General features: G+C 46.7%; 1 protein-coding gene across 2 annotated transcripts in view; it reads left to right on the forward strand.

The window, feature by feature from the left end:
- The window catches only part of ANKRD31 (ankyrin repeat domain 31), a 78827-nt gene that overhangs the window by 42687 nt on the left and 22253 nt on the right, over positions 1 to 13887 (forward strand). For both annotated transcript variants that reach the window (XM_081941167.1, XM_081941168.1), the window contains 2 exons: positions 7222 to 7364; positions 13447 to 13606. In XM_081941167.1, coding sequence (XP_081797293.1) covers positions 7222 to 7364; positions 13447 to 13606 — 303 coding nt within the window. The remainder of the gene's footprint in view (positions 1 to 7221; positions 7365 to 13446; positions 13607 to 13887) is intronic.

Consider the following 13887-nt stretch of genomic DNA (forward strand, 5'->3'; position numbering starts at 1 on the left):
ATTACAAGTATAGACAAATTTAGGAACTCTTCATCTCCTATAAGATTATAGATATCTCTTCAACCCATACTTCATCCTTTATCTATAAGCAAATCCATACAATATTAATTTTTTAATCCTAGTACCAGCAAAAAGTCTATAAAACATTGCTAGAACTTTGCAAACAAATGTCTTATTTTAATCTTGATCAAATAAACTAATTTTATACAGATAATCTTCAACAAGAACTGCACAATAGAGCCCAAAATATATGTTGAGTTTTGCCCCATTTTCTCGCTACATTTGTTAAGGGTAATTCTTAAATTGATAACTCAGCTGTTTCCCCACTGACTTTGCTTGTCAGAAGGTCGCAAAAGGGGCTCACAGGACTCCAAGACACTGCAACCATCACAAGTGAATCAGTTGTCAAGCATCCAAATATAAATCACATGACCGGGGATACTGTACTGTCATAAGTGTAAAAAATGGTCATAATTCACTTTCAGTGCTGTTGTGACTTTGAAAGGTCACTAAATGAACCATTGTAAGTCAAGGACTAACGTATTGTATTGTATTGTATTCCTTCCTTTTATTGTAGCAGTTAATTTTTAATTCATTCCAATATTTATGTAGAGTCTGATTTCTTTTCAGTTCTTCTTTATTCCATCATGCAGACTTCTTCAAGACTTTAACAAACATTTTTCTGTAGATAGAACAAGAAAACATTCTCCAGACCATTCTCTTGGTTTGACATTTGCAATTTCCCTTTAATTTTTAAAACTTATAATTTTATAAACTTAAAAAATAGTCCGTTTCTTTTGTACATCCAATAAAGCATCTTTTTCCAAATCATTTTCCTGTTATCGTAGAGACAGCAGCCAGATTGGGTATGCTCCGTCCATTAACGAATCGGACTGAGTCTACTCTTATGATGTCATCGGGCCCTTGTGGCTCCTCTCCAGTTTTAGACTCAGTCCAACCTGGACTGGCTGTGAGAATTGATCTCTCCTCCAAATTATTTAATTATATCTTTAATTGGTGAATTTTTCCAAAAAACTCCTTTTTTTTTTCCTTTAAATTGGTTCCTTAAATAGTTCTTTATTCTACAAATTGGAGAAAACAACAACATATTCTAACTCCCTCCCTCCCTCCGAGGATCACCAAGTGGCGTCCCCAGCTCCACCTGTCTTGCATCCCATGGGCCCTGACACCCCCCCCCCCCCGGCCTATTCAGAAGGGGAATTGTCTTCTTTGGAGTCCTCGTCTTCGATGGAACCTGACAACAGAGGCAATTTCTTTGATGTCCCTCTCAATAGGGAGCGCACCTTTGAACAGGCTTCCCTCCCGGTTACATATGGTTCTGGGGGCCCCCAAACCATGTATACCTGCTGATACGGCAACCATCATTGCTGAAACCATTAAACAGGTCATGGCTGCTGGCCTACAACAGCACCCCCAACCTGCTCCATCACATTGCCATAAGCATAAATCTTCTGCTGCGGCTCGGCAATCTGATCCCTCTCCCTCTACTTCTCAGGCCTCAATTGGCAGGGATCAAGATAACCTGCGGGACTCAGACCTGTCTGATGACGAGGTGGTCACCCCAGATACCCCTGCCTTTACAGGATTATTCAAAACTGATCGATTCAAGTCCTATCTACTTAAGGCCATTAAAGCTGCTAACTTACCAGCTTCTATTTCTCAGGATAAACTGACAGAATCAGCTTCAACTGAGGGTCCCAGTACCCAATTCACCGAACCTACGGTGGAAAAAGAGGTGATCCCTGTACCCAAGATATTCCTGAATGTCATCCAAAAGCAGTGGGAGTCTCCAGGCAAGGGGCCCACAGCCGACCAACCTTGACAAACGTCTCTACAACATTGCACCAGACCTCACCAAGTTCTTCGAGACCCCACCAGTGGACGCACCGGTTGCAGCCCTGTCTTCACCTACTGTGGTCTCTGGAGCCCCTGAGGAGGTTCTCAAGCCTGAGGAGAAAAGGTCAGATGAAACCTTTGTCAAAAGCTATCAGGCTGGGGCCTGGGCTGTTAGGGCCTCTACGGCCACTTCTTTTTTCTCCAGGGCGGCCCTGGTTTGGATTGAGCAGCTTCAGGAGCGCATCGCTCCTACTGACACTAGATCACATAGGGATCTCAACAAGATCAGGGCAGCTGTTGAATTTGCGGCTGATTCTTCCCTTAATGTTGCTAGATTCGCTTCTAAAGCCATGGCCTCTTCGGTCACGGCCAGGTGTCTGCTTTGGCTCAAGCCATGGCAAGCGGATGTCCGTACCAAGTGGCGCCTAGCAGTCTCCCCATTCAGTGGCACCTAATTATTTGGTAATCCCTTAGACCCGTACCTCACGGAATTTAAAGAGAAGCGCAAGGTCCTTTCATCTATCTACAAGAAACAGGACAGTCGGCCCGCTCCCTTCTGTAGGAGGTCGCCCTTTTGACCGGCAACGGGGGAACTTCCTTCCCCCGTCCACAACACCAATCCTACACTCCCAGACAGGGATCTCACCAGGACAGGTCCAAAAGAAACACACAGCGTTTCCCCTCCAAGAAATCTTACCGTGGAGGAGGCAACCGCCATTTTTCACATAGGAAATGACTATTTGAACTCTCTTCCGATAGGAGGCCACCTGGCATTCTTTGCCCACCGCTGGGAGGAGACCACAACAGACAATTGGGTACTCAAAACTGTCAAATATGGTCTCATGCTGGAATTCTTCTCCATCCCCTAGGAACACTTCGTGCCATGCCCGGTCTCTCGGTGTCCTCGCAAGAGGGCACCGATGGAACAGGCCATTCAGTACCTGTTGGAGATCTGGGCCATCTAACCGGTTCCTCCCCATCAGGAAGGGCAGGGTTTTTATTCCCATCTGTTTGTAGTACCGAAGAATTCCGGGGGATGGAGAACAATTTTAGATCTAAAAACATTGAACCGCCACATTATCTATCGGCGGTTCAAAATGCATTCTCTGCACACCATCCTCCGGGCGGTCAGGAAAGGCAACTTCCTCACGTCGGTAGACTTGACCGAAGCTTACCTTCATATCCCCATCTTCATAGACCACCGAAAATATCTCTGCTTCTCCTATGGGGGGAGGCACTTCCAGTACCGAGCTCTTCCGTTCAGTCTATCCTCTGCCCACAGGGTATTCACAAAGGTACTGGCAGCACTAGCCGCCCATATCATGCCATCCCCAGTTCGGATTCTCTGTTACCTGGAACAACATCCTCTTGTGTCCAAGTCTCCGGTTCAGGCAGAAAGAGATCTCGCCCTCACCATTCACACCTTGCAGAATCATGGGTTCGGGGTGAATCTCAAAAAGAGTCACCTCGTTCCTAGCACTTGCCTTTTCCACCTCGGGGTCTTGATAGACACCATGGCGGAGAGGGTGTTTCTATCCAACGACTGCATTCTCAGTCTGAAGGAACTTGTCAGGAAGGTGCTACGTCTACGCAAGGCATTCCCTTCTTCTCTCCCAAGTCTTGGGCAAGATGGTGTCCTGCTTCGGGATTGTCCCGTGGGCCAGGTTTCACAGCAGGAGCCTTCATTGGTTCATGCTTCCACATCAAAAGGCCAACAGGAGCATCTCTCCTCTCAGGATCCCCCTTCCCAGACAGGTATTATACTCTCTCAAATGGTGGCAGTCTCCGGCTATTTTGCAAGGGACGTTGTTCAGAGAGTCATGCCGTCTCACACTTACGACAGACACAAGTCTGACAGGATGGGGCACACATGCAGGACCTAGTGGCTCAGGCTCAGTGGTCCCTCGAAGAGAGCCAAAGCAGCATAAATTGGCTAGAATTGCAGGCGGTTCGCCTCGCCCTCAGACACTTCCATCACAGGGCTCAGGCCCGACACACATTAGTACTCACGGACAATACCACGACCAAGGCACACATAAACAGACAGGGGGGAACACATTCCTGGTCCCTGATGCAGGAGTCTAACCTGTTGTGCCAGTGGGCAGAATCTCACCTGTCATCTCTCAGGGCAGAACACATCTCAGGAGTCTCCAACGTCCAAGCAGACTGGCTGAACCAGACAACGATAGATCAGGCGGAGTGGAGCATCCATCCGAACCTCTTCCATTGACTTGACACTACGGTCCTAGACCTGTTCGCGACGGCAGACAACAACCAGCTACCCAGGTATTACTCGAGGTTTATGGGCCCCATGGCAGAAAGAGTAGATCCTCTCAGATGCCAGTGGCCCAGGGGTCTCCTGTACGCATTTCCTCCCCTTCCCCTCATTCAGAGGGTAATTCAAAAAATGCTAGAGCAGGAGGCAGAATTGTTGCTGCTAGCGCCAAATTGGCCACGCCGGCCTTGGTATGCCGACCTAGTGACTCTGTCAATCTCCACCCCATGGCACATCCCACGGTTTCTCCTGTCTCTACACCAAGGGTCAGTTTGTCATCCTGACCCCCAGAGGCTGCAAATAACTGCATGGCGATTGAGTGGCAAGCCTTAACAGCTGAAAACATCTCCCTCAACGTCATTGTTACCATTCAGGCATCACGCAGAAGCTCTACTAACCGCATTTATGATGCCATGTGGCTGACTTTTGCTCTGTGGTGTTCCAACCAGACTGTTGACCCACTTAGGGCAGCCATTCCCCAGATATTGGACTTCCTGCAGAGGGGGCTTGATCAGGGACTTACCCCTAACATGCTACGCCGGACAGGTGGCTGCTCTGGCCTCTGTTCTGGATGGCCTGGAAGCCGAACATCTACCTTCTCACCCCTTGATCCAGAGATTTCTCCTTGGAGCGTCCAACCTGCGTCCCTCTGCCATACATAGATATCCGACTTGGGACTTACTTCGTGTCCTAGAGGCTTTGACTTCCGCGCCCTTTGAACCTATGAGATCTACTTCTTTGAAACTGTTGTCCTTTATAATGCTGTTTTTGGTAATGGTAACCTCAGCCAGACATATTTCTGATTTGTCTGCTCTTTCAGTCAGGCATGACTTATGCGTGTTCCATCCAGACCGAGTTGTCTTAAGACTGGACCTGACATTCATACCGAAGGTCAATAGCTGTTTCCACCGAGGTCAGGAGTTGACCTTACCTGATTTCTGTCTGTCTCTCCATCACGAGAGGGAGCGCAAGTGGCACACTCTTGATGTACGTCGTGCCCTCAAGATCTACATCGACCACACTGCCTCGTTCCGCCACTCGGAAGCTCTCTTCATCTCTTTTTGCCAGACCTCCTTGGGTACCAAGGCTTCATCGTCTAGTCAGGGGCGCTGGATAAGAGCCTATATTAAACTGTCTTATGAACTTTAATCCATACAGGTCCCTGCAAACATTACAGCTCACTCTGCACGCAGCGCTGCGACATCTGCGGCTTGGTCCACTCAAGCCACCTTGGAAGAAGTCTGCCGGGCGGCCACCTGGGAGTCTCCCACAGTCTTCTTACGTAATTACAAGTTGGACAAATATGTGTCGGCTGACGCGGCTTTTGGGCGCAGGGTGCTATAACAAGTGCTTGTGCCTTAACGGACCTTTTTTACAATTTCCCACCCTAGTGGACAGCCCAGTCTTTGGTACGTCCCAGTCTGGCTGCTGTCTCTACGATAACAGGAAAATGGGTGTTGGTTCTTACCTGATATGCTCATTTTCTGGTATAGACAGCAGCCAGCCCCGCCCTGGTATGGGTCACTCGAGGGGATTCCTTGTGCAGGGGCGAGAGATACAGTGACTATGGACTTTCACTTTTTGCTCACAATTCTCACTTGCGTCTACATTTTTCCTTCACCTGAAACTGGGGAGGAGCCACAAGGGCCTGATGACATAATAAGTGTAGACTCAGTCCGATAGGTTAATGGATGCAGCATACCCAGTCTGGCTGCTGTCTCTACCAGAAAATGAGCGTATCAGGTAAGAACCAACGCCCATTCTCTAGGCCTACAGCTTATAGTTCCACTTTTGGTATTTTCTCTGTTTTGTCAGATAAAATTTTCTCCACATCTGTCATTCTTTCATTGATATCTTTTCAACATAATCCATCATAGACATCATTACTGACACTGCTAATACTGCAAGTACAACTACTACATAAACATAATTACTGACATTCCTAACACTCAACTACTAATTTTTGGTTCCAGTCTTCAAAAATAATATAAACTTCCAGTGTTATAACACTTTACGTCATTTTGCAAGTTTGATGTAAGTTTTACATATTAAGTTAGCTTGAATTTTTTTCCCTTCTACTTAAAAGGAAAAAAATATCCTCTAATGTCCAGTTTCTAAAAGCATAAAGTTGCTTATCTTTTGAAGCAAGATAATGGTTCCTATGAGATGCTATTTATTTTTTTTACAGTTAATTCCAAAATCTTATAATAAAAGTCAATATTCCAAATGTAACTGGATCATTAATCTGTAACTTTCTTAGATTAAAATCTTACTTACTCTAGCTTTAGAGCCAACAGTTGTAAAATGGTTAACAGGCAATTTCCAAAATGGATTAGAAAGTGAGACTTGTCTTTTAAAAGATTCCGTCTTTGTGAGCAAATTGACTAATCTCTTCATCTCCTGGTGCTGAAACTACGGAAAACCACTAACCTGCAGTCTCCTTATAAGCAGCAGCTATCTGGAGCCCATGTGGTCACTCTCCTATCCTCTCCTTATCTAGATAACCAGTCTATTCACTTTTTAAAAGTATTTGCCGAGGTCATGAGCTTGATTTTGTGGATGTCTTCAGATTGCCATGCCTCTCTTAGGTGTCCTGAAAAAGTGATTTTATGACTGGTTTTTGAACTGGTTTAAGGCTGTTGAGGCATCCTCATGGTCACATGTTCACCAATTGGGAGCTTCACAGCCAGCTTCCTACAAGCAAAGTCAATTAGAACCCAGCACTTAAATCACAAGTTGCAGTCATATCTCACTTAATGACCATGTTGCTGAGTGGTGGAGTTGCTGATCCCAAGTGAGATCAGTAAGTGAGGACTGGACTACTATGCATACATTATTCACAAAGTCCTTAATATTCACAGAATTACTTTGAATGATATTGTTTTTTCTTAAGACTAGACCACAAATTGCCTTCAATTTTTTTTTCTGCTACAAATTCTATAAACTCAGGTTATGCAGTTCTTTGAGTTCAGGCTAATACATGATACAAATTTTAAAATATTATCTATGTAATGGTTACATATGTGTGTGAAAAAAATATGTGATTGAAAGCATAAAGTCAGTGTCATGCCTGAATTTGCTTTTACTAGGTTGGACCCCAATTCATGAAGCTTCTAACAGGGGATTTACCGAGATTATTGCAGAATTACTAAAATCCGGTGCTGATGTAAACAGTAAAAGCTTGGATGGTGTTTTGCCCATTCATGATGCCGTTTCAGGCAACCATTTTGAGGTAATATGGTGCTAACAAGACTTTGACTTAATACAGGATTTGCTATTTGGTTTCAGACCCTAGTTTCATTCCATTTTAAGAAGGACTTTGACTTAACAAAAGTAGTGGGGGGAAAACTATAGCAGATGGTATGTATAAATGATTCATAACCAAGTACACAAGGTCCTGATTTCTAATGCCTGGGAAACACTTCTTAGAGGAAAAAAGTAAGGTATTTTGAGACAGAATTCAACTTAATTTTGAGATTTGGATCATTTACTGCTACACTATTAGTTCTATCATTCTCCAGCTGATGGCACAGGAGGGTCCAGGAATGGGTTGTTCAATCCTTACTTGCCCAAGAGACTGAGTCAGAATTTAAGCCACGCCTCCAGCTTTCCCTGCTGATATCCAATTCCGACTCAGTCTTGCCCGAAAAGAGATGTAATTTTTTTTTGCTGTGAGTGAAAATTGGTTTCTTTCTCAGTATAGTTTTTCATTTATTTATTTTCTTTTACTTATCTTTACTATTACTAACGGAAGGAAGATGTTGAACTTGACTCACAAGTTCTTTCCCACGTGTTTTGGGTTAGAATAGTGAATTGTGTGGGCTAGATCCTCCTGGAGGTGCCCAGGCTTCTTGCAAGTAAGCAGCTGGCTGTGCCGGCCATCGGAGTCTATTGTGGCTTCGCTCGGCTTGATTCCAATTACTGGCTTGTAGAGGCCAGGGAGGTTTTCCCTGCATTGCCGCTAGTTCTCATGGGCTGCAGCAGGTGGACATCGAGGCTGCTAGTGCGGAGAGCACGTGTGTGGCGCGCTGGCATTCCCACATGAGTATGGGGCCCTGGGGCGGCCATTTCATTTTTTAAATTTTTTGGGTAGACTCGTGGGGCGGTGGCCATCTTGGGGAGGCCTCGTGGTGGCGGCCATTTTGTTAGTGGTGATGAGGTGGCAGCCATTTTGTTTAAGCATCCATTGGGTGGCCATTTTTGTTGCCCTCGTTCGCTCCTTGAGGCTCTTTGCGAGTGCCGGCTCCGGTGAGAACAGTCGCAGATTGCTTACTGGCTCCTGAACTGGGTAGAATGAGGACTTGAGGCATGGAGATCGCTACAGTGCCATGGCTGATTCCCTCAGTGAAAGTAGATCTGGGGCAACTAAGGCAGTTCCCGTGAAGAGCTCCAAGAAGAGGAAAGGTTCTTCCCAGGATCCCCCTACACTGGTGAAGCATGCTCCACTCAGAAAAGGAGGTTCAGGGAATGGGGAGAAGCCCAGGCAGGGAGGCGGACAGAAGGCTCCTCTACCTTCAGTGAAGTCCCCCCCCTACTCAGGGCGGCCCCACTTTCCCCATTCCCTTCTCCTTCAAGGATTTCTGGATCCCCAAGGGCCAGTTCCATCTCACCCCCACTTTCGGAGGTTGAGGACGAGGAAGGCGAGTATCATCCACTTCCACGCATTATGCCTGCTCCTGAACCAGGACACAGGCACTCGCTGGCTCCCAGGCCTGGGCCCAGTCATGACATTGGTGAATTTGGAGGACTTGCCTGATAACATTCAATCTCTTATTTATCAAGCCATTGCACATGGCATAGCCCTCCAGGGTCGCCCACCTGACCAGGCGGACGCAGAGATGTTGGAAGCCAAGCGCAGACCTATCCTGGATTTGGTTGCTCGTCCAGACAGAGCACAGAGAGAGGTCTCTCCTTTGTTGAGGAGCAAAGTTTCACTCCAGCAAGAGGAGGAGCAAAAGGAGACGGAGCTTTCTGATGATGAAGGTTTGACACTGGATTCTCCAACCTTTGCCGGTTTGTTTCCTCCTAATTTGTTCCGTTCCTTGCTATTTAAAGCCAGGAGCACTGCAGCCGCTGAGACGGAGGAGGACAAACAGAAGGAAAAGGAGGCCGGGACCGAGTCTTCGACTTCCAAGGCAGCACCAAAGAAAAAGCGTTTCTTTGTGGAACCCGTGGCACGGAAAGAGGAGATCCCTGCACCGAAACTGTGTCATCCAGAAGCAGTGGGCCAAGCCAGGTACCTTCCCCACCCTTGGCGGGAATGACAGATGGTTCTATAATATGGAACCTGCTTTCTCCCAGGCATTGCAGGTTCCAGAGGTGGACGCTCCCGTAGCGGCCCTGGCTTCTCCAATTCCCATGGTGGCGAGGGATGTGGCCGTCAACTTGAAGGCAGAAGATAAGAGGACTGAACTAGCATTGCGTAAGACCTTCCTGGCTGCAACATGGGCGATTAAGGCCGCTTCCTCTGCCTCCTTCAATCGTGCCATGCTGATGTGGCTTGAACAAATGCAGGAGCGTGTCCCAGAGCACGATGTGAGGCTGCTTCAGGACATCAGCAAGGTCATAACTGCTACTCAGTTTTCAGCGGATGTGACTTTGAATGCCACTAATTTTGCCTCCAGGGCTCTTTCTTCCTCTGTTTCAGCTAGGAGGATGGTATGGCTCCGAAACTGGCAGGTGGAGGCTAAGGCGAAGTGGAAGCTAGCGGCCAGCCCATAGCCAGGACAAAAGCTTTTTGGTGAGGTTCTGGACCCAATCCTCATTGAGGATAAGAACAAACGTAAGGTTTTGTCTGCCACAACAAAAAAGCAGGAGCACAAGTACACACCATATACACGTAGAGCGCCCTATAGGGGTACTGACACAGATTATCATCAGCGTAGGAACTTTCAGCCATGTCAAGACAGGGGGAAGGATAGGTCTTCCTACAGGGAATGTTTCCAACCCCAGGGTAAACGGCCCTTTCGGGGGGGGACCCCCTTCCGTCGGAATAAATGAGCAGGTATGGACAGCTCCCATTGGTGGCCGGTTGGCCGACCGATGGGAGAATATTATTTCGGATCTCTGGGTCCTCAATATGATTAAGTTTGGCCTGTGACTGGAATTCCTTTCCGTCCATCCAACTTCCTTTCACATGTTTTCGTCCTCCAAATACACACTTAAGAGACAGCTCATGCGCCAGGCTATAGACCACCTGATGGAGATCCAGGCAGTGGAGGTGGTTCCCCAGGAGGACCGGGGCAGGGGGTTTTATTCCAACCTCTTTGTAGTTCCAAAGTCCTCTGGGGGTTGGAGGCCAGTACTTGACCTTAAACAGTTGAACCGCTACTTAGTTTACAAACGGTTTAAGATGGCATGTCTTCGTTCCGTCCTGGAAGGTATCAAGGAAGGTGACTACCGCATGTCCATTGATTTGATGGAGGCTTACCTTCATGTATCTATCCTCCCTGAGCACAGGAAGTTCCTTAGGTTTTCCTACGCTGGTGACCACTACCAGTATAGGGCTCTTCCCTTCGGCCTTGCCTCGGCTCCCAGGACTTTCACGAAGGTCCTGGCAGCTCTGACTGGTCACCTCAGAACAGTTCTCATCAGGCTTCATTGTTATTTAGATGATATCCTCCTCCAGGCGGAGTCGCTGGAGCAGTCCCTTCAAGATCTACACCTGACAGTGGAGACCCTGCAGAGGTATGGGTTCTCCATAAACTTCCACAAGAGCCACATGCAACCATCTACCAGACTGTTGCATTTGGGAACATAGATTCCTCCTCTGACATGGTGTTCCTGTCCCAGGATCGCAGGGCTAGTCCGGTGAAACTGGTCAACCAAGTGCAGAGAGAACGGTGTGTGCCCATAGTTACCTTATCTCAGTTGTTGGAGAAGATGATTTCATGTATAGATCTTGTTCCCTGGGCGAGGCTCCATGCTAGAACTCTCCAGTGGTTCTTGCTCCTGTACCAGTGGTTCTTGCTCCTGTACCACTGATTCCAGGGGTGTTGGGGAAGATAGTGAAGGAAGGGGCGGAGGTAATCATGGTTGCCCCATACTGGCCACGCGGCCTTGGTTCGTGGACCTCTTAGGTCTGTCCATTGCCAAACCCTGGAGAATCCCGCAGGAGAAGATCTCCCTATGCCAGGGGGTCCTGGTCCATCCGGAGCCGCAATGGCTCCAGTTGACCGCCTGGTATTTGAGAGGGAGATCTTAAGAAAGGCAAGGTTTTCCTCTTGGGTGATACGAACCATCGTGGCGTCCAGACACCCAACTATGACCAGGATTTATAACGCCACGTGGTCCACTTTTTCTACTTGGTACCGTAAGGCACGTGTGGACCCCAAACATCCTTTCCTCCCGAATATCCTGGAATTCCTTCAGGATGGGCTTGATAGGGGTTAGCCCATAACACACTTTGGAGACAAGTCTCGGCCCTGTCGTCTGTCCTGGCCTTGGATAGCCAGGAGAACCTGGGCCATCATCCGGTGGTGGTGAGGTTTCTACAGGGGGCGTAGTTCACAGGTTCCAATCTTGGGATTTGTCCATGGCCCTCTTGACCCTAGTGGATCCTCCTTTCGAACCGCTGAGGACCGTGTTTAAGCAGTTCCTCACGTTAAAGGTGGTTTTCCAAGTTGCCATCACCTCGGCTAGGAGGATTTCAGAGTTAGGTGCCCTCTCTGTCAGGAAGGACCTTTGTATTTTCCAACCTAACACAGTTGTACTGAGGCTTGATCCTGCCTTTATCCCCAAGTTAAACTCATACTTTCATAGGGCCCAGGAGTTAATTCTTCCGGACTTCTGTCCTAACCCCTCTCATAGAAAGGAGAAGTCGTGCACAAGCTGGACATGCGGAGAGCCCTCCGTATTTATATAAAGAGAACGGTGCCCTCCAGGAAGACGGAAGCGTTGTTTGTATCTTTCCAGCCTTCTGCCATGGGGTCATGGGTGTCCTCCTCTACCATTGGACGCTGGTTGTGAGTTTGTATTGCCAGGGCTTATGAGGCTAGGGGCAAGCCGGTACCACAGGGAATAACGGCTCATTCGACTAGGAGTGCGGCCTCCACGGCCGCGTGGAACACTCAGGCTCCAATTGGAGATGTTTGTAGAGCTGCGACGTGGGTTTCCCCTTCACCTTTTATTAAGCATTATAGATTGGATGTGTTTGCGTCTGCAGAGGTATCATTTGGGCGTAGGGTGCTGCAAGGAGTTCATGCTCCCTCGGGTGCCACAAACAAGTGAGTTCCTGCCCTAGGGACTGCCGCTTTGGTATGTCCCATTCCTGGACCCTCCTGCGCCATCAGCTGGAGTAGGAACATTGGTCCTACCTGAATGTTCTTCTCAGCGTGGCGCAGGATGGTCCAGGTCCCACCCTAGTTGTTGTTTTGGTTAGGTCCGGGTCCCCAGGGGCTACTAATGCTGCGGGCAGGGCCTGTTCTTCTTTCGTTTCTCTAGTTGGGGCTGCACCTCGTCGGAATTGGATATCAGCAGGGGAAGCTGGAGGCGTGGCTTAAATTCTGACTCAATCTCTTGGGAAAATAAGGATTGAACAACCCATTCCTGGACCGTCCTGCGCCACACTGAGAAGAACGTTCAGGTAGGACCAACATTCCTTCAATTCAACTGTCACCATTAATATTCCTTCTCAATTCCTTCAGTGTTGCCACATAATTTGATTTGTTTTAATTAAACAAAAATTGTAGTTCACAATATTCATGTATAAGTACATTGCCTAGATTCTCACTGGATGAAAGTAAAATTCAAACAATGTATGAAACCAGCACAGTAGTTTTGAACCATAATTTAGAATATGGTGTGTTGTGTAAACCAATTTTTAGTTACCATATTTTTCGAAGTATAAGACGTATTCCCCCCCCTCCAAAGTGGGTGGAAATGTCTGTGTGTCTTATGCGGCGAATGTTGCCGAAGCCCCGCCCACCTGCCAGCCCCTCTGCCTCCCAGCAATTTGCTTCCTTGTCTAAAAAATATGGTATTTAATACATGATAGTAAGCAATCTAACACCTTACACAAAGTATGAACTTAAAGATTGAATGTTGACTTTGCTATTTCCATAACACATTTATTAATGGTTAATTGTAGTTTACTTAACCTAATTATTTATGTTCACAGTACATATTAAATAATAAATGTGAACTGAGTAGACGCATTAGGCTAATGTATTCCTGCTGATTTGTGGTAGTGAGAACATAGCCAAAATTTGGAGTGGTATAAGATAACGTACTCTAAATGTAGTAATGTACTTATAACCTTAGCAGTTTTTCAGCCAACTAGCTAACAGAAGAAATTGTTACGAAATAAATTGCAGGCAGTACAGTTGCTGTTGCTCCATGGTGCAAACCCCAACGAAAGAAACAACAATGGGGAAAATGCCCTGGATGAAGCTACTTGTGACCAAATTAAAGAGCTTCTTAAGTCTTATGATGCTACTAAAGTTAAAGAGACTGTTTTGATGGCTCATGATGCTGGTATGTTATTGTCATGCAAATTGTAAATTGTTGTGCTCTTTACAATATTTTAAAGATGATCTTTTAAAATATTTGTTTTCCACAGTTCCATAATTATTTTAATTTATTTATTTTAAGTATTTAATTTATTTTAATTTAATTTATTGAATTTCTTCAAAATGAAAGAAATAAGCCTTATCAAACTATCTATTATTGTACATATGTCAGTCATACGGCCTGAGTTGCAAACCAGTGCCAATGAACTACAAATAGCAGATAGTGCAGGCTGCTATGCAACATTG

This window comes from Natrix helvetica (genome assembly GCF_964273705.1).
Source record: "Natrix helvetica genome assembly, chromosome: 2".
NCBI classification, from domain to species: Eukaryota; Metazoa; Chordata; class Lepidosauria; order Squamata; family Natricidae; genus Natrix; species Natrix helvetica.